This window comes from Pelmatolapia mariae, linkage group LG23, assembly GCF_036321145.2.
Source record: "Pelmatolapia mariae isolate MD_Pm_ZW linkage group LG23, Pm_UMD_F_2, whole genome shotgun sequence".
NCBI lineage: Eukaryota > Metazoa > Chordata > Actinopteri > Cichliformes > Cichlidae > Pelmatolapia > Pelmatolapia mariae.
Window position 1 is genome coordinate 42,777,297 of NC_086246.1, and position 21,419 is coordinate 42,798,715.

The 21,419-nt window shown below is 38.9% G+C and overlaps 2 protein-coding genes across 13 annotated transcripts in view; both read right to left on the reverse strand.

Annotated features, from left to right (window-relative positions):
- fryl (furry homolog, like) overlaps positions 1–15,998 on the reverse strand; it is a 71,706-nt gene extending 55,708 nt beyond the window's left edge. For 8 of the 11 annotated variants that reach the window (XM_063465900.1, XM_063465899.1, XM_063465906.1 and 5 more), the window contains exon 1: positions 1,960–2,517. In XM_063465900.1, coding sequence (XP_063321970.1) covers positions 1,960–2,224 — 265 coding nt within the window. In that variant the 5' untranslated portion in view covers positions 2,225–2,517. Of the gene's footprint in view, positions 1–1,959; positions 2,522–7,650; positions 7,721–15,846 lie in introns of those variants that run through there. The other 3 variants (XM_063465903.1, XR_010092069.1, XM_063465904.1) reach the window with 3 other exon arrangements.
- A 2,074-nt stretch (positions 15,999–18,072) lies between these two features.
- On the reverse strand, positions 18,073–21,230 carry ociad2 (OCIA domain containing 2). 2 transcript variants are annotated; one of them, XM_063467046.1, is made up of 7 exons: positions 21,048–21,230; positions 20,869–20,953; positions 19,399–19,452; positions 19,251–19,298; positions 19,027–19,174; positions 18,503–18,591; positions 18,073–18,320 (listed from the first exon to the last, which is right to left on the reverse strand). In XM_063467046.1, the coding sequence occupies exons 1-6, from the start codon at positions 21,135–21,137 to the stop codon at positions 18,525–18,527; spliced, it is 492 nt and encodes a 163-aa protein (XP_063323116.1). In that variant the 5' UTR covers positions 21,138–21,230; the 3' UTR covers positions 18,073–18,320; positions 18,503–18,524. The 2 variants fall into 2 exon arrangements, with proteins under 2 accessions (XP_063323116.1, XP_063323115.1); XM_063467045.1 differs by having other exon boundaries at positions 18,074–18,320; positions 18,508–18,591; positions 21,048–21,229.
- Between the last annotated feature and the right edge of the window lie 189 nt (positions 21,231–21,419).

Sequence of the window (21,419 nt, forward strand, 5' to 3'; positions counted from 1 at the left end):
TCCTCAGAGATTTTTGATCACACCTTGCCTACAGCATACCTGCCAAGTAAAAGAACTCAGCACTGTTAAACAGACATAACCTGCATCGCAGCTTTCCTTTTATGTTGTCTGAAAATGCTTAAGATCACAAAAGCTCCAGCCAGAAACAACAAGTATGCTTTTTATCATCCAGTAAGATGTCAGATTGCTAGATCAAATGGTGACAAGACACCCAAAAAAGTCATGATAGTGGGCTTTCTATGGAAAGGCAGGTACACAGATAAAAGAGACTAAATAAATAAAACACTCTTTTTCAACAATCCACCATTGTGTATATAAGTAGCAGTATCTTAAAAAAGGAAAGAAAAATCAAGGAAGAAAGTAAAAAGTATTTGACACATATTTCGTGATGCTGAACTAAACCACCTAGGTAGGACAGAAATCCACAATCCACTAATCCACAAACACTAAAAGGGGTTACAAGAAAAGGTTCTATTGACAGTAAACACATCAAGCGGACAGAGTAACCTTTAACACTTTTCTTTGCAAACGCTGTTATCATTTTGACTGGCTCGGTCACAAAAGACAAATAATTTTGTTGCTGTATTTTAAACTTTTGACAACTAGGTTAATGGCAGCAGTGAATGTGAATAATGCATTAAGAATGCAGACCATGAAAACATGAAAACCAAAATAATGTTCTAAATTGGGCTTGGAAATTTACACTGTATGCAGTTCTTAAATATAGTCTGTGTGGGCACATCACAGCAAGCATTGCCTTTGTAAGCTAAAAGTGGTTTGGTAATATTCGTGAATTGTTTAAATAGCAGTCTGACAGACTACAGTCCAGCCTAAACTTGGCTTTCTTATGCTACTGCAATGTGCTGTCGCATTGCACAGTTAAGAGGGCTCCACCTACACTACCTCAGTTCTGTGTAGCTGCTTCTGTTTAATACTGATGTGAGATCACATTTTGACAATGGATTTGGCCAACTAGGCGAAAAACCCGTAATGCACACAATGACATCACTGCACCAATTCCAAATTCAGTATGACATTCGATGACCTGGTGCAAACAGAGGTCACACCTTTTTCTGACTTCACTTTCAGTGGTTTTCTGGCTCACAGTGAGTGGGTAACTAGCCATCAGGAAGACAGTCTTGCACATAGTAAATTAAAACTACTACTACTAACACGTTACTGGTATTCCTAAACAAATTTTAAAGAAATTTTTGAGAAAAATAATTTTATGAAAATGATTTTCCTTTGACTAAAAGATTGGATGGGTGCCAAAAATTCCTCTACACTGGAAAAATCTTCCACTCTGTTAACAGTAAGTGAACTGACTGCTACGAATCATAAAATATTAGGAATCCTGTGTAGATAAACTTACTCAATATATACTATACGGTATAACACATCCAGGACAGGCATCTAAAGCAATTAAATCTCTTTTTTCTACACAATTAATTGGATTAGGATTTATTTATTTATTGCACAATGTGAGAAAAATGTGTCTTACCACTGTTTGCACTTTAAACATTTAATAGCCTATGCCCAATAAATAAAGAAGAATATGAATAAGGAATAAAGCTTTTATCGCAATGTCAAATTTTTGCATACCTACAGTGGTATTTTGTGTATTGTATATGTTCAGATTGAAATCACAATGGAAATACAATTCATTTGTCAGCACATATGCCCCTATGCCACACTCTCAATTGAGCATGGATTGAGAGTGGCGACCACAGCATTTTACCGCCCTCCACAGTGAACAGAAAACACAGATAACCCAGTCTTATTTTTTCATACATGGTGTATGTAAGCATGTGTGCATAAAGCAGGAGGGTATTAAGCCAGTTTTTGGAAATATGTTAACAGAGATTAACCAAAATTGTAATCTATAGGAAGCACATAAAAAAAGCAATGTAAAATTTATAATATATATATGTTTGAATTGTGTATTTGGGACAGTTGTACCTTTAAGGCGGGTATGGTTACTGCGAGCATGTCTGGAGGAGCCTATCCCAGCATCTTGCTTCGTAACCGGATCTACCAGATCTTCTTCAATGGTCTGTCCCATGGTTAGCAGGCCCAGTCTTTTCACCCGGAGAAGCCGTGGGCCTGGCTCCCTGGGTTCAGTTCCCCCATGTTCAGCAGATCCCTCACCTGAGATCACAGCTGGAACCAGGCTCTTTAGAAAATCCATGTTCGATGAGACTTTAGGTCTTTTACTCTGGTGCATAGTCCAGTAGCCTGTGCCACGCCATTCTGACACAAATTACCTGCCTGTTTCACGTGCCCCATTTACAGAGGAGTAGGTAGAGTCTTTATAGCGAGCTGCAACGTACATGTAGCCGTCAGACGTGCACTCACTGTCAAGTTCTTAAGCTGTGGGCCCTTACAGAGCAACAGAGAAACTCTCTGTCGGGCTCTCTAAAGCTATATAGAGAGCTCCAACTGTAGCTAGTTAGCCTGACAGAGTGAAAAACCTTCTACACTGCACATTACCTGTCTGTTGACAGTGTAAAGAGAAAGCAAAAAGACATGGATCTTTTCATAGGCTGTGATGTAATTGCAAGTAGGCAGGGCTATATTTGAGTGCCAGGCACTATCTGGGGTGGGACTAGAACATGTTCCACAAGAGATAACACAAGCTTGGGCCTCTAGCCAATCATAACAGCGACGACACCAGCCACACCCTGCTGGCCTGTGTTACTCACAGGAGAAACACCACAAGAGAAGGAAGAAGATTGACAGGGACTAAAACAAGTAAGGAAGCGCCATAGAGCGGGCTTCACTCGCCCGCCTGCATTTACTGATAGCGCTTATCGAAGTCGAAATAGTGTCACTTGTTAGTATTCATGCACAAGCATAAATGCTCATTTGCTTTCTTGCTAACTTGCTTAAACAACAAGAGCACCCCTCCCCTTGCTTTCACTTCTGTTCAACTGTGCTGGTGTCTGTGAAACAGGGTGATGACGGACTGCTGTGCTCTGCTTGGCTGCACAGTTTGTACCTGCAGTGAACTCAAACCCTTCCAAATATCCCTTGCTGCAGAGTAAGGCTGTCTTATGCTGTGCTGACTCTCAAAAGCTCACTGCCTAAAGAAATCATCAATTTACAAATGCAGTGTGTGCTCTACAGCAACAGAGAGCTGGAAGCATTCACAAATTCCAGTGATGGCCACAGCACTAATGTGCAAAAAAATATTAAAACACTTAAGATGAACATTATATGCTGTTTCATCAATCAGTAAGCAGCATGATAAAGGGACTGTTCTAATGAAGACTCCAATAAGCACTTTAACATTAATAATGAATTAAGCAACTCTAATATAAAGAGGTTTATGGCACTAAAGTACTCAACAGGATTTAAAACCTTGCTTTACATCTTTAAAAGCTCATTCATCCATCTTCTTAACAACTTATCCAATTCAGGGTCGTTGGGGGCTGGAGCCTATCAACTGTTGTCAGGACGAGAAGCAGGGTACACCTGCAGCATTGCTGGTGCATCACAGGGTTAACACAGAGAGACAGACAACCATCCACACTCACTTTCACACCTAACATACAGGTAGGCACAGGGAAAACATGCAAATCTCCCTGTTTTCTGGGCCTGACACTCACACTTGGATGAGTTTCGGGGTTCTCATCTTCCTCCTGATGTAAAACTTCAGTCCATTATTTTCCAGCGAGTCAAACGAGGTTTGCTAGAACCCTGTACAATACAGAAGAGGGAGCTACTCCAAGCTGACATCAAAACCAAGTTTTTGCTAAATTAGTCCACATTGATAGTTATGAAACACGAATGGCGAACCTACTCAAAAATTAACCGTGCCCTTTAAAGATTTTTTCTTTGTTAGGCTAATGATTATAAGGAAACATGCACTCTGTAAGACCAGTAAGTGTGGTTAGGGAGTGTTTACACCCTCTACTGCAGTGTGCGAAAATGTCAACAGCAAGATGATGTAATTGTTGTAGTGTATAAACTATGTCAAAAGGCAGAGATAGGAAGTAAAACTAAAAGACATCATCCTCTTCCTGTTTCTCTCCTCTGTGCTTTCTGTAAATATAACTGAAAAAGCAATGCATGGAGGTATGCATGTACGTAAACATGCTTGAATGTGTTCTTGCATAGGCTGCATATGGTATATTAAAAAAAACAAAAACCTGATATACAAATAAGGTAGCTGGCTCTATATAGTAGGAATGTAAAAATTGTACTGGTAGGAAACGCCAGACACACTAAAGGGTCTAAGACGGCCCATCAATATGGCCCTATGTATTGATATTAAATAAGTGGAACATTTACGGGCATTTTTACATCTTATTATGCAACAGTTTCTCTGGTTTGGCCAACTTATGATCACACTCTGCTGTTTTTAGCACTTGATCTAAAATTAGTAGATACCCCAAGCTTTAGAAGTTTACAATATGACTACTTGACAAGCAAGCAGAACACTTGTTAAAGTGGGACTGTAGCTAATTAACACTTATGCCCAAAACTACACTACCAAAACATCAATTAATTAATTTTTTTTAATCACTCAATTTCTACACTGGCATCAACATTTTCATATATAAAAAGTCATAAAATTGAATTAATTTACTGTTAAATCTATCGAAGTGTAAACCTTCACAATCCAGAAAAAGCAACTGACACAAAAATGTTTTGTCCTCACTTAAAAAGAACACCAGGAATTGAAATGTTAGTTCAGAAACTTCAAACCATTTTGCTTCCATTGCATATAAAGTGCAGCAGGCCTTTTAAGTTGCCATTTCCACTAGAGACCACAGATGTCTGCTAAGGCACAGGAACTAATTTGTAGTTCTAGTGTACATAGTCCTTTGAGTCTTTAAGAAATTATATAATAGTGAGGTAGCTAAATATGTCAAAGTGTGCCCATCTGACCTCTCATCTTACTTGCCAAACTGATTGCCTTAGTTATGGCATGCTGTAATTCATTAGGCTGGTAAAAATTTCCAAAAGGAATAATTTGAAATCTAGATACAAAACTTGACAAATTATTGAAAAATATAATCCCAAATGTAAGCACAAGAGAAAAGGACTGTTTTAAGTTGCAAAGACGGATGTTGTTTCAGGACTATTGCCAGGCAAAGATGCAGAGAGGAGTTAGTCAGAGAAAGGGAGAAATGGATAAGGCAAAGATAGCCATCATTAGGCCTGGGCACCACAATGGTCAGTGGAGGCAGCTGTGGTTAGCTGGGGCCAGGTCTGTGGTGCTGGTGAGTTAGAACAATACCCCTGCACAGGAGGCCCAGATCCCAATCAGCCCAGGAATGTGGAAGAGGAAACTCTGAGAACAATGTACAGCGTTCCTAGGCCATTCTGGGTCCCACCCATCTCTGCCTTGTTCTGCTTTCAAGCAGAAGAAAACAGGAAAACTACTGGGCCAGGGACCAGAAGCCAGGGTCTGTTCTGCAGTCAGCTAAGGGGGCTGTCAGCATTAAACCTACTAGAGTCACTGTGGTTGCTTTGTGCATGCATGAGACTACTGCTCCACCTCTGGATGTGAGTAAACAGCTTGCACTTCCATGTCAAGTAAGGTGAACATGAAAACAATGTTACACTGCCCCCTAATGGTACAAACATCCACCACATCATCAAGCTATAACTCTGCCTTCTTATGCAAGGCTCTCAAGTGTAACCTGAAATGATTCAGCCATAAAAATAGTGTTTTTGGAAAAGTGTCTAAAATATTGCTTGGTTGCAACTTCATCTTAATTTTTGCTTACTAACGGCTTGCTCTCCCAAGTTAGTCCCTATAAACTCTGGCTATTCAGATGATAACTCTAAATCTCTCAATTACGAAACCAATACAGTTAATACGTTTGAAAATAAATATCAGTATTTCTTTTTGTATGCAATTTCTTATGGCCCTATTTGTTTTTATATTTACATAACTGAATCAAATTTAATGTATGCCATGGATCTATTTTTAATTTCCTGTTATGGGTGTACACAAGTTAAATTTTAAGGCTGTGTTTTTCATTGGTAAACACAAACGAAGTGCTGAACATTCAGACATTCATACAGAGAGAGATCAAGCTGGTTCAGCCCAGTGCTGAATGGCTGTTGAAAGGCAACCCACAGAGAGCCTGGTTGTCACTGCTGAAGAATGTGAGAATGTGACCTAACCAGACCCAGTGTCAAAATTAACCTCCTTTCTTTCTTTTTTTGTGTCCAGACCAAGTGTGAGATGACACATATCTCCCGGAGACCAAAACAATATGCACAACCACATATTTAAGCAGTCATGTGACACATGCCGGCATAACCCAACTTCACGACATTTACAGCTCATTGCTGAAAGAATAATTTCAACACTTGATTAAAACTTTTTTCGCCCCTTAAATATTAACACCATAGCTGCTACTGAGAGTCATTTTGAGACCTAAGTGGCAGAATTTGCCAACACTGCCTCACACAAACTGTGGAACAGTGTTATGGAATCAGCCATAACACTGACACTCAACATATTTTGAACCATTCAAACAAAAAACAGAACAGTAGGTGGGCTTCGGTGTAACTGGAGATTTTTTTTAAACTTTTTTAGTTGAATCCATTTTTTTTATTATGTTTGGCACTGTCAAACATAACAATTACTTTATCAAATACTTTATCAATTACTGTCTTATGATGTTTGCTTTCTAAACATGCACTTTACATTTAGGCTTGAAACACAACAGCTATGTCTGATTTAAAAATGCCCTGACAAATACCTGATACAGCTTCCACTAGAATAAAATCAACTTTAGACAGCTAAGGGGGTCATTGATTCGATGTTAGTACTCAGTTGTGACATGCAAGCGTGTGAACTCAAAGTTATATTCTGTGGGTCAGCTCATTTTTGATTTTCACAGAAGTGTTTCTAGCTTGGTCATTTATTTCTTCATTTTTCTTTAAAGCTTAAAAGAGGAAACTCTTGCAGCGCTGTGACGGTAATATGAGTCAAAGCAGTCTTACACCTTTGCAATTGTAAAATGACACATCTATATGACACAATTACTTGAAACTGTTAGTCTAACTGTAAAGCCTGTGTGAGAGCAGATAAGAATAAAGTTTCACCTTAGGACAGAGGTTCCCAAAGTGTGGGGCCCGCCCCCTGGAGGGGGGGGGGGAGAGAGAGAGAGAGAGAGAGAGAGAGAGAGCCATTGCAGGGGGGGCGCAGTATGGGGGAAAAAAAAAAAAAAGAATGCTTGGACACTGGGGCTTCCACACAAACGCAATGCAGGAGATGAAGCATCGCCAAATATGTTTTCAAACCAACTTTATTCTAAGCCAATGACTAGAAAATATGGTGAAGCATATCTTCCCTTTGGCTTCACCCGCACAAGAGCCAAGGTAGGAGATTACAAGATTTTTGTTGTAAAACAAAGGGGGGCCTAGCAAAAAAAGTTTGGGAAACACTGCCTTAGGACTACAGTACAGACAAACACAGATGAAGTTAACCAAGTCAAACAAGAAAAGAAAATGCCAGCCAGAAAATACTAAATACTCCATTGTACTACTTTTAGAACTTTGCAAAACAAACACAGCAATTAATCCAACACCCTCCTCATTCCCACAGTATTTAGCTTGCATTTGCTCTAAAACCTAAACCACAGTACACAGTGGAACACAACCCCCTTAACCCATGCATACTACCTTAAGGCCATAGAGCAGGGGCTGGAACAGGAAAGTGACAGGAGGGCCCACAAATCTGCTGCACAGGAATCTGAAATGGAGTGCACAGAAATCATCCCTTTAACAACTACAAAGTAGAAAATTGATATGAAAACAGCATAAACAACCAGAGGAATGGAGAAAATACACTCTTTAATCTTAAAGTGAATCTACTGTGCTCATTTCCTGCGTCATATTTTAATTCCTGGCCTAATCACTTTGAATGATTCCCAGTTACAAATAGTCCTTATTTATGTCATGCTGGGGCTTTGTACAGTCCCATATCTAAAAAAAAGAAAAAAAAGAAGTAATTTCAGCTCCTCCCGCTTCAAGCCCCTCTTCCTTTAAGTAAGCTTTCTTCTGGTTGGCTGCCCCTTACAAACCAAAGGTTTGAACAACAGATGATTGAGCTACTTTGTCTGGGATGACAGTATTAGACATGTTAGCTCATAAGGGTATTAGAATGCCAAGCATAAAAGGTTATAGGTCCGTGTTACCTTGCTTGACAGAAATCATTGTAAACTCTTGGCATTCCTGATCATCTGCTGAAAAGACAACTACCACAACTGAGTAAGTGAAACATTTGGCAACAAAACAAATTTTTTTTTTTTTTTTACAGTGCTGCTGATTTTTCTTTAGCTGTGGCTAAAAACCTCTTCAGACAGATTCCAAAGATTCCTCAATGCAGGAAAAACCCTGGCTGCTAGCTTGCAGAAAAACCTTGTACATATGCTGACCTCCCATGTTTAATATGAGCACTAACATATCAACAGTATATTAAAGAAAGAACATTCATTATGGGTTTAAATTAACATTGGTGTAGATGCACTTAATTTTTGAGAGTTGGAAAAACATTCACACATGTATAACTTCACTAGTACAATCTTAAAGCTTGAAACCTTATCTTTCAATAATAGTGTCAGTATTTTTAAAGATATGGTATAAAAATGTCTAAAACAGGCATTTTCTCACACCCCTCCACCCCCGATTCTGAGGCGCCAATCAGCAGGAAGGATATGAGCCATAATCATATTGTTGCGGTGATGCACAGAAGAGCTTCATGGCCATTTCAGATATGTGCTGACAGACATCTAGTCATTTTAGGCCATGAAAATAGGTAGGTACATTTTGTTTTGTTTTTTTAAATGGTACATCTCTATACACTGAAATTAAAATTATGAATCTCTTCACATTCACTCAGAGAAAAGCCTTAGAATATCCACCCAGGATCATTCAAGGTAGTCTACCAAGTCGTGAGATTTACTTCTAGCAGGACTTTGGCTGCACGTCTCCATCAATTCAGAAAATTCTCTCCACTCCACATGAAGCGAGTCCCTGGATACTTGGATAATGATATGTTTTGCTTTTTCTTGAGAACATCAAGATTATGCCTCCAAATTCTTTTTACTTCAATTTAATATGCACTTGTGAAGTGATGACATGAAATATTCAGTTTGGCCAAATTCTGAAACGTAAATAATCCTTCCAAAAATTCCTGGCCCCAGTTAATCCCTTTCAAACTTGGCCAGACCTCACTTCTCACTAAACGTTCATGTAAGTGACAAACCAAATCAATCACACAGAAGTAATTACATGTCTGAAATTCGATTATACAATTTTTAAAATCACTTTCTCCAACACATCCTGTATAATCATAATGCGTTAAAGACAGAGTGCTGCTGAACTGTCCAGTCACAGTTTCAAAGTGATGGGTCAGCCTACTGTTGGCTTCAGCCTGATTTGCTCTGTGTTGGGACAGGATTAAAACCTCCTCCTGAGCAGAGAAATAATCTGAAGATTACCCACTACATCCAAGAGGCAGTTACATAAGCATTCAAAGCCTCCAAAACTGTACTTTCCTTCTATCACTGTAGCAGCTGAAAGGGGCTCCTTTTATAGTCAAGTAATCTCATATCCAGTCACACATTCATTGTTACTGTCTGGCTCAGAGGAGACAGCAGCAGTCATTTTAAAGTAAAAATAAAACGAAGGCTTGGTAAATATAATCCAATCTAATAGAAACGAATACTGAAAGTAAGTACTGAGACTAGGAACTTCAAACTATTATCAAACTGTAGTTCAACAAAGGAAGGAAGAACAAACCACTTAGTCACACAGCACCCAGACAGAGAAGCCGAGTTGTGAGAACTTCCACTCTTAACATTGCGGACGAATGGTGAGAACAAGTCAGCGGACATAGCAAGTCAAAGCAAAACAAAACCAATGACAGCCATAAAGTCACGTCATGGCGACATACCATTACCAACCTTTTCCCACCCACCACAAACACAGCTTGAAAATTTCAAAAAAAAAAAAAGTCAGGCAACATCACTCACTTTTCACACTGAAAGACCTGTGAATAATATATCTGACTTCCTGTTCCATCTCAGCGACTCCAAAACACACAAAAAAACATGTGACCGCAGAAGTAGAGTAAGCCAAACGCAGAGCACCTCAAAAACGCTGCAGCAGAAATCAACCCAAGTAACAAAATCTCCTGCTCTGTGTTTAAGCACTTGAATCTAAGTATTTTCTCTGGCGGTGCTTAAACATATCTCAGTAATACTTCTAACAAGCAGGTGCTTTACCAAGTCCGAGTATATTTAAGCGTTTAAACATTGCACGTTTTGACATTGCTGCAACTTGTGCAAAGAGCAAAGAGCTAAAGGTCAGCAGTAGCCAACTGATCTGATCAATGGTTAACCTGGCTTCATATATTAAAATCATCCTGCTCTTTCTGGTATGGGAAGGATGCTGCAAATAGGAGGCTGATACAGGAAATAGGAGATAACCCTGACAAAGACAAGACTGTCCTGTCACATGTCCACTACCCACAGGCTGCAAAACTAAAGCAGAGTGTTCTTACACAATCAGCATTAGAATTTAGAAAACAAACTAAGAAAGTGTAATTCAATGCTTTTTTTTTTTTTTTAAAGATAAGTATTAAAAAAGGTTTGTAGTTTAAAACTGTTTACAGTCAGAAAGAGGCAGTGTCTACAGCAAAATAGACAAAAGAGGAAAGCCTATATCAAGCCCTGTCCAACAGTAAATGACAGGCCTGGCCTGTTGTAATCACTACCTCTTAAACAAAAATTTACTGGTTTCTTCCAAATGGAGAGAGAAGTGTGCAAACACACACCTTTTTTGAAAGATTCAGTAGATATTCCTCTTATCTTAATCTCGCATTGGATTACATTCATAGGCAGAAAATATGAGGCATTAAAGTAGAGTCAACCGATCTAAACACAGAGGAAATGCTAAGAACTTAGCTGAGGCCGACTTGAGGGCAAAGACAGGGTGGTTTCTTTGGCAAAGGCAGACCCAAACATCAATTATGCTCCAAACCCTCTTTCCCAAAGCCAAGGATAATCTTGCTCAGCAGGGCTCAATTATAGGTTATTTCTAGCTAGACTCAGTCCACATTGTGCACTACATTATGCCAAGTCTTCCAACACAATCAATAAAAATGTATCCCTAACTCAGAGTATGTAATACTATGCATTTATCATAAAGCACAATAAAAAGAAGAGGCTTTTGGAAGTTAACTTCATGAAAGTGCGACAAATGGTGACAGACTGCTAATTTCAAAACAGCTACACAACTACTAGCAGTTATAAATGAAAACAAACAAACAACTTACTATAACAAATCCTCCCAGTGTCTTCTAATGTTCCTTACCCGGTATCACCAACATTAAAACTACCTATCTGTCAACTTTTTTTTTTGTTACAGACTCATGAATATTCTTATCTTCACGGTTTCACAGGAAGCCTTCGTTGTGGTGTGTGACTTTCCCACCAACAGAATGAAAGAAAACAGCAGTGCTGTTCAATGTTAAGCACTCTGGAAATCTAATTTGCATTGGAGTTAATGCTCAATGCATTAGAATGTGACCAAAGACAAGTCCTAGTAGTAGGGTTGTGCAATTCCAATTGTCATTGTACCTTTCAGCACATCTCTTTCCTTTACCATAAAGTTCACACTGCTTTCTTTAGTTTTTCAGTTGATTTATGATTAAAGTTTAAGGATAATTAATTACAAAGTGAACTTTCTTCTTTTTTCAGTTTAATACATCAATTTTTAACTCCATTTTTAAATAATTGTAAATAATTTCAATGTTCATAAGAGTGACCCAAACAACTGATAATGATTATTTGTTTTTGCCGTAACACAACTGGCCTAGATCTCAGCACACACACACACACACACTAGGGGAAATGGTTAACTGAACAGCAAGGAGTTGAACCAAATTTGTGTCTGTTCCTTAGAATCTTCTTTCCTCACTTGTCCAGTTAATGATTTAGCCTTGTGCAAATACAAACACAGAGACACCTGGATCCAACCTACGTTTAGATAAGATGTCTACCCGTCATTACTGCACCAAATAAATGACACGTGGTATATTATATGCTATGCACACATCACATAAACTTTGGAGTCATGTCTGAATTTGATATTGAAGCTGATAATATAAAACCAACCGACTACTAGGTCAAAGGATATCAAAGTTTGTGCTTAAGGAAATAACCTAGCTAAGCAAGATGTTTGTGCAATTTAAAGCCCATATCCAGGTGCCAACATGACAGCCATGAGAGATGGGTATAGATAATAAACCAAGGGAAAAAAAGCTTCAAGTATTAAAATAAGCTGAAACAGAACACCCAAATATGGTAGCACCTGACCACTACTGCACAGCAAATACACAGCAAACAAACCCAAAAACTATGAATGACTTCGGTCAATAAGACACATCAAAAGTTTTATGCTGTATAAGATTTTTATACACTCCGCTAAAATGTTTATTTAACAGTTAATCCTTGCAGGGGGCAGCTTACTGAGAGCCCACTGTGGGGGCATTTCACAGAGCTTGGTTTTTCATCCACATACTCTTTAATGCCATTAACGTCTTTCCAGATTAAAGCAAACACACTAATTCACTGGAATTATGTCCCAGATAATCACAGAGAGATGGTGATCTGCAATCTAGGGGGATTCCCTCTAGTTGCTACACATCTGTACTGCCATCAGAGGCTTATCCTGGTAGATTTTGGGGCAGGGGCAGAAGAGCTGTAAGTCAGCTGCAAAGACCCACAGTCTAGCAGGCCAGTGTCAGTACATCACTACAAAGGCTTGTGTTTACAACACTTAAAGTAAGTGATGTGTCACTTTATAACAAGTTCACCTTAGCTGCAGTGCAGTACTTAACAGCCATTATACTGCAGTAGAAGCAAAGACATTAGATGACACTATTTTTGGTATAATTTCACTTGAACTCACAAAACTCTTAATTAAAGATTAAGCAAATTCAGGAGAATTTAGACAGGGGTATTTTCTGCCTTTTCTGACACACAGCAGAACGTAGTCTATTTTAGATGCGTTCAGTGGAAATACTGTATGTGGGTTAGGTGAAGGTGCCTGAACAGAGTACGTAGGAGTGAATATGATGACCACTCACTGGAGGTAAATGCATCAGACAATCCGCTTGTTAAGTGTGATGTCTTTATGCTCCTTGAGTTCCCATTGAGAGTTAAAAATAATCTAGTGCAGCTGTCAGGGCATCTATGAAAAATGGAATTTAGTGGAATCAGAAGTTAGTAGCAAATTATCTAAGTAGTTGACATCGATTGCTGAAAGACCATAATCTGACTTATGTAAAGAAACTTTTGGATGGTCCCTTATTCACAAGGGGTCATCAAAGCAGGTTGGTTTGCTAAATGTGATTTGACAGATTTTTACAGCTGATGCTCTTCTTGATGCTACCCCCCCCCAAAAAAAAAGGGATTTGTGCTTTCACCCTACCTGTGAATCAGGGATCATTCACTTGTGAGGCAAATCACTACACTATGGAGCCAACATACTCTAATTTAGTGCTTAGAAAAACTTGTATAGGTAGAGAATGAAATGTTTTGTTGGTGCGTCTCTCAAGCAATGACCTCACTTGAAATGACATCACTTAACAAGCAGACTAGGGCAACCTGACATCTCACACACTTTGCAACAGGAAGATGGCAATTTAAAGCCAAGATAAAGTCCAATCTAGCTAGGCTGGACATTTATTTTTTTTATCAGGTGATGTCTAGAAAAGATTACTTGGCTAGCAGTGCATGTGTAAAACCAGCAATGCAGTGCATCTGGAAAGTTTTTAGAACAGTCAAAATCTGATCCTTTTTTTTTTAATGTTTCACAGTCAACTGAATGTTTAAATAAGAGTAAATAGACATTATTCACTCTTACTCAAACTGCTTTTAGTGTAAACAAGACAAAAGACCATCCAGTAGTGGTCAGTTGCTACTACTACTGCCACTCCAGTACTTTCATATACTTCTCCCAAAGCTATTCCTGTACTTTCTTGGTAATACACTTTGTTGGTATATAAACCTTTAGTCCAGCCTTTCAGCACTCTGGAAAAAGGTTTTTACTCAGGATCTCTTAATTTTTCTGTATTCATCTTTCCTTCAGTCCTGATGGGTCTACCATTGCTGTCACAGAATTCACCACAACATGATGTGGCCACCACCGTGTTCAACTGTATAGAAAGTAATGTGGTGATTCTGACTGCCAAGTTCCCTCCATACATGCCTTTGGGGTTTGTGTCCAAATAGTTCAATCTATGTTTTGCTTTTTTCTGTCTGAGAGACCTTAAGGTGTCTTTTGGCAAACTCTCAGTGTACTGATGGTTGTCCTTCATAGTTACCATAGGGCTGTATTTTCAACCATGTTTCTCAAATGGGTCACAAAGTATACTGACAGCTGCCCAAGTATTTTTTATAGACAAATTACCCCCCCGAATGGCACCATGAACAATTCCCAATGTCTTTCCCAATGTGAAAGTTCAGTCACTACTAATGAGATAGTTTGAACCCAACAAACTTCCGTTTCCCTCCCATATCTGACCAAGTCTTTATTGCTGCAGAAACACCTTAGTATCCAAATATTAAAACAAATCTTATTGTGGGAAGATCAAGGATCCGTGATAGAAGTATGATGCATCGGGGTTCAACTATCACAACAAACAATGTGTCATCAACTCCACGTTTCAGTTGTTTATATTTTTGCTCTTGTTATTGTGCAGCATGTGCGCAGACTATGTGTAAAACATAACAGAATGCGGAAATTTTGAACAGGCATGGATTTTTAGCATACATTCTATATATGCTGCAATGCATGTTTTGCAATCTGTGCAAATATGCATAACAATGTTCCTGTTCTTCAGACCACTGTCCTCATTTATTTGCGCAAAGGAGCGAACACAAACTGGCTTTTCTTCTCCTTCTTATATAGTTTGGCTATCTCCACCTCCAGCCAGACAGCAGACTGACCAGATTCCTTTCTGCCTGTATCCAAGTGTCACTGCTTGGGTCTCAACAGAAAAGGAACAAATGCTTCATTGTGGGTCTTGATGCACTCTGAACAGGGGAATGAAGTCCTCGCAGGAATGATAGATGCAAATCTCGAAGTTCTCTCATTGTTATGCCCATGCACAAGAAGCACCATGCTTGAATATGATTATTTCCTTTAAGCCACTCATAGTCATAACGTAATAAAATAATGCATCTTCATTTTGCTGAATAATGTCCCAGATTTAAAAAGAAAATAGCACATTAAACACTGTTGGTTAACTCTGTGCTCGTGTTTACTTTGATCACAGCGGGTAAGTATACCAAACAAGTTTCACAGCAATTTATTTCCCACGACATGAACGTGAAAAGCAATGCTAAAGATGATGCTAGAGATGTACATAAAAAAAAGCCTGATGTGGCTAACATACAGGAGAATAAGCTTCAATGTAGCCTTTAGTTAGCAACTAGCCTGCTGTTAATACTCCACTAAGGAAACTGCTAAGCAAAAGGCTAGCTAGCAACAGCAGCAGCCAGTTGTCAACTACAAGTTAACGTTCAACATGTAAGCTAACGAGCTGGCAGCGATAAAAGTAATGACAACAGGAATCTGATCGATGCTAAACTTGCAAGGTAGACAGGCGATTAACTCGCCCCAGCACAGCAGCCAAACTCCCTCTTTTAGCATGCTACGGCAGCCGATTTTGGTACCACAGTTGGAGAGCTAACCTCAACGGCAAAGTTAATCGCGGAACTTGGCATAAGCCAACGTTAACTACATTCGATAGCAACCTCCCGTGCCCTCATTCACCTCACTATACGTTAAGCTGACGTTACTCACAACTTTTGTTTCTTCTCCTCTTAGTTGAGCTAGGTGGCTAGCTTGCAGACGATCTTTTCATTCGCCGAACAAGCTTCAACATCCTGGCCCTTCTCCATTGGAAGGATTTGCGTAGTGGTGTGATTTTTTTTTCTCAGTCGGTTTCGGTGTTGGAAGAGCCCCACTGCCAGAACAGACGGCAGCTTGTTTGCCCCGCCTTCTTTGTTCTGATTGGCTGTGATGGTGTACGCCTACACAGAACTCTGCGTTCTACCGGACAAGGAAAGTGCCAATCTTGATAGAACGACCTGTTGATTGGATGACGTCTTCTGCGGGAGGTTCACACGAATCTACCTTTTTTTTCCTTTCTTTTTCAGTCTTACGAGAGTACACCGGCCTTGCGCGGATAGGCGGGTAGTCGGAAGAGACGCAGTATGTCAGGTATTTGAGCATTGCTGACGGCAGTATCGAGTAATCACAAAAATATCAGTTGGAAAGCTTCCAAACGGATACAAGGGTTAAGTATTATTTCATTCTGCGGACTAAACAAACATTATATATTATTATGTTAAAATGTGGAATCAGCTGTATTGTCTCTTTTTTTTTTTAAATGATCCTTTGGATATATTTGTTGAGGTGTGTGGGCATGCCTGCAGTGTGTGTCGTGCCTCTTATGGAGCACTTTGGTCAACTTTGACTGGACTATCAGTTACCGATAAAGCTGTTCTGGTATCATTTATTACTCATAAAAATATATAAATATAACGCGGAGGGGACTACTCTATCTCTGTAAATAAACCAATTAAACCAATATAAAGTACTTAATATAAGACTAACTGTGGTACTGCAAAAATTGGGAATGATTTTGTTTGCATCACTATATGAAGAAAGTGGAAAAACCAAAGGCCAGTAGTTATGAGCTCCTTTCATAAACACTAACTGAACTCATAAAACTGATTAAACTTCACATTTCAAAAATGACCAGCTGTCTTCATCAAAAGAGTCATGAAGTCCTTGTATTATTTGACACTTATAAAAATCTAATTTTGGCAAAATTAAATATAAAACACGTTTCGTCATAAAAGGAGTATTTACTTCCTAAAAAAATATCATCATTTCATCCCAAATATGATGATTTATTGCCTTAATTGTAGGTTAGCTGAGCAGTGCTGCTAACTTTCCAAAACAGATTCAGGTTCAGACCCTGGCTAGGACCCTCCAAGACTTTCATATAATTTTTTCAAATACACTCTGGTGTTGTCTTGGCAGTATGATTTGTTGAAATAAGAACATTCACAACTGCCTTTAAGCACTCTGAAAAGGGTTTTCACTCAGGATTGCTTAATTTTTGCTTCCATCATTCCTCCAGTTTCTCCCATTCCTGTTGCAGTAAAACATTGCTGATGCTACCATCACATGTTTGACTGTACTAACTGTAAGGGGGTGATGCTGAGTGCCTCATATTTCTTCATTTGTTTGTCTGCACACCACATGATATTGCTTCTCAAGCTCAAGGTCTGAGAGTCCTTAAGGTACCTTTTGGCAAACTCCCAGCTCACTGTCACATGCTCATTACTGAGGAATGTCTTCCATCTGGCCATTTTACCATCAAGACCTGATTAGTGGAGGCCTGCACTGATGTGAGCAGTCTGGGTAACTTTTTAAATCAGACGTTATATTTTTAAATGCCTCTACACATATCTGAAGTAAAATCACACTTAGCTTAACATTACTGCAAGTAGTGACCAATTCTCATTCACAATAGGGTAAGAAAGCCACATCGTGTTTTTTTCAGTTATATAACTTTGTTAGTGCTTTCACTTATAGACACACGAAAGCACAGGTTTTAAAATGTTATGGCTGTCTGTTCAGCTCTAAAGTGCACCTTCTGTGCTATAAACTGCCAAAATTAAGACCAGATTTCTTAATGCTCAAAATGTGGAAAAGAAATCAAAGTGAAGCCATTATTATTATTATTGGACTGGTAAGTACCAAATATTAAAAACTCAAAGATATGTTCCCTGTTCCACCTTACATTAAATTCTGGAATTTGTCATGTACAGATTAACCCCTTACACCTTACAGTTGTTTTTGAAGGTAGCCAAGCATTGCATATTCACTGAGCAACCTAAGGTAGGACTATCACTGCTGCTGTTATGGATGTGGTCGTTACTGTACTCATGCCTGATGATTCAAGTTTGGCAAAACCTTTTTTTTCTCCATTGTCATAGGGCTGTTATTTATTTATTTTCAGTTCTCATTCTTAACATTCAATAACTTTTTAGCTGTTGATAATTATGTCCAAAGACATGGCTTTACCCATTTATTCACCTCCCTGTAAAAACTAGAAATTCTATAAGCTCTTGCTCTTTGATAGAAAGGATAGCAGCGCCCCCTAGTGGTTATTTGATAAAATGAGACATGTGTTTACAAGTTTTATTAAAGACCAAGAAGGTGATGAATTCATGCAGAAAATCTCTCCAACAGTGCTGAGGCTGAAAAAGGAAAGGAAATACTTAAATAGGTGTGCATCAATGTACAGTGACACAAATTATGTAACATATCAAAGTTGTCCTTTAAAAAAAATAAATAAATATTGTTTTTCATATTTTCAGATAGTTTATATTTGCACTAATCTGAATACATTATTTTTACAGTGATGCACACTGAATGTTACCGTACATCCGTCCTCACAGTCTTTAAGCCTGTCCAGCTGGTGCTGCTGGAGCATTTTTCTTACATTCTTCACACACATGGTGGCAGGGTCTGTGAGGATAATGTTTGGGTAAGTGTCATGCTGAGGCGTAAGGGTATTGATCATCCAAAGAGAGGAGAAAAAAATACTAACAATGGCTGATAAAAATAAGTATTTGTAACATTTTTAAATAATTGTTTTTATGTCATTTATTAAAGGTGGACCAGCACAATGACACAATTTCCTCTGGGATTAATAAAGTAATTTGATTCCGAATGACTTTTGAATGCTTGCAGTGTAACTCTGGTGGTCAATAAACAAGACAGAAGAGCAATTACTCAGAGAATATAAAAAAATAAAGTAAAATGAAATAAAAATAATGGACAATCAAATATACAACGAAAAACACAAAGTTAGTCTTTTTCCGATTATCAACACTCCTCTTCCCAGAATCTGTGAATATTACCATACAACATGATAATATTACACAAACAGAAATTCAGCACCTGCCCTCCCTGTGTCTGTGACCAGGGTGATCTCTCTTTGACCAGGGTCCAATCCCCGGTCCACCCTGAATGCCAAGCTCCTGGAATTTGCTCCGACAAGTGCCCACATAGGATGCTTTCCCCACTGCAAATCCAAGGATCCCCGCAACTGAAGAAGAACAATTATTTCATTAATCACTGCTGCCACTTACAAACTGAGATCCAAGATACTGAAAGACACAAACCTGCTAGTTTCGGAAAGGGACCAAATCGCTTTGATGATTTCCAAATACCTATGTGGAGGGAAAAAAAGTGATAACTATAGAAACATCTGCTTTACTTTGATCAATATCATGCAATTTAAAGTATGGGGTTTGAATGTTAATGCTTTACCTTGGTAGATGAGACCACCGGTGACAGCCATGCTGCCCAGAGACAATGGAAGCGCTAAAAACAGAAATCAAGTCAAACAGAAGTTGCTCTGAAGCTGATCAAAGCCACAAACTGCTGGACAGTGTATGGGGAAATATTATAATAGAATCAGAGTAAAGTTATTTTAAAAAGCCAGCATTCAAAACAAATACATAATGCATAAAGATAAGTTTTTCTGTCTGTGATTAAATGGCGATATTTCCCATATGAATGAATCCACTAGAAGACATTAATTTTGCTTTGTTTGCCTATAGGTCAACCTAAATGAACTTTGGAGTAATGAGACGTATACCGAAACTCAACCTCATGTCCATCTAATGCAGTGGTTCTTAACCTTGTTGGAGGTACCGAACCCCACTGGTTTCATATGCGTATTCACTGAACCCCTCTTTAGTGAAAAATAAAATATGATTTTTTTCAAATTCAAGACATGGATATGTTTTTTTACTGGTGCACAAAATGAGCCGTGCATGTCACGGCGGAGGCTCTGCCGAACCCCTGAGACCGACTCACCGAACCCCTAGGGTTCGATCGAACCCAGGTTAAGAACCACTGATCTAATGGGATGGAAAGGACGGATACAGAAAGAAGTGATTGCTGCCACTGCATGTTTACATAACTGCTTCATGAGAGAAGATGAGCAGCAGCTGTGTGGTCAGTGGTGAGAGGCCAGGCCAAGATGGAGACTAAAGACAACGATGTGTTGCCACATAAAACACCAATAATCCTTAGTTTGGGAATTCTTAATCTAAAAAAGCCTGACCACAATATTTTCTTTAGTGCAAGCTGCCCACAGTAGCTTATACAACTCTTAAGCTTTTGCTGTGATAATTCTTTTCTGACAGTCGGATAAAAGATGTGTGGGTGTGCATAAATGACTGATATATCTTTAAACCTCATGTGTTTTTTTCCTTCTACTACTTTTTCCAGATGGGGTGTTTTGTTTTGGTTTTTTTATCTAGAACCTCTTTTTTTACCTCTGGACACTCCCAGCCAAGCTTCACCCAACCTTAACCTTAAGTAAAAGCTCTGATCAGGCAGGGCAGAGTGGTTATAGTATTTAAATGATTTCTTTAAAAGCAATGCAAATTGAGTAGAGATATAAATAATCATGATCAAATAAACACATTGTAATCACAACTGAGAGAATGACGAAAGTATAAAATCTTACTATGAGTTACTTACCATCTTACTGATCTGCCCCCCCCCCTCCCTTTTTAAGACCACACACTGAATTCCGCAGTGAAGAATAAACGCTCAACAGTAAGCTTGATTGAGGACCCCTATCCCCTACTTCTACTACAAAAACCCTGCTTACACATCAAAGAACATTTCCAAGTCTTGTCTCTCACTGGGAGACATTTCAACAAATTGTTAATGAAAATTTTTGACACACGTGAGAGCATTTACTGAATGTCTGAAAGAGACTACCTCTGTACCAGAAGCTCTCCTCTTGGCACTCTTTCCAAACTTTTCTCACATCTTCTCTGTGAACATGGGCATCACTCAATGGGCACTGTAAGAAACAGAATAGAGGTTAGTTATCATATGTGACATATAGCATTGCATCTGGGCTCAAAATCTCTAGTACAAATTTGTTTGCCACTCACTTTCCACCCTCCTTTAATGGGAGCTGAACCTGAACCAGCAGCTGCCGCTTCCTCGGTCGGCACTGTTTGCCCACTTATTTCAGCACTCATGATCTTAGATCCTTCAGTAGTTTGTTGCTTGAGCTGTACTATGCTGCTTTTGAAGCTACGTACACTTCCCCTTGCCTGTGTCAAATGCAACAACCTGTAATAGAACTTCCTGGACTAGACTTTTAACTCCGCCTTCCTAACAGAGCTCTGCCCAGTCAGATTTGTTTGAGCATGAGGACGACAAGCCATGAGGCAAAGAAAACCCCTAAAAAACATTGACTCTTAACATATAAAACTATGCAGAAAAGGAATTCACTGCTTTAACATAAAAAAAACAAAACA

What these genes read in the sequence shown, in the direction of transcription:
- ociad2 (XM_063467046.1), bottom strand. Translation starts at nt 21,137, where the DNA reads ATGAGTGCTGAAATAAGTGGGCAAACAGTGCCGACCGAGGAAGCGGCA. An exon ending in CGGTGGTCTCATCTACCAAG is followed by an intron (nt 19,299 to 19,398) that starts GTAAAGCATTAA and finishes CCCTCCACATAG; the next exon opens with GTATTTGGAAATCATCAAAG. An exon ending in TCCCTTTCCGAAACTAGCAG is followed by an intron (nt 19,175 to 19,250) that starts GTTTGTGTCTTT and finishes GTTCTTCTTCAG; the next exon opens with TTGCGGGGATCCTTGGATTT.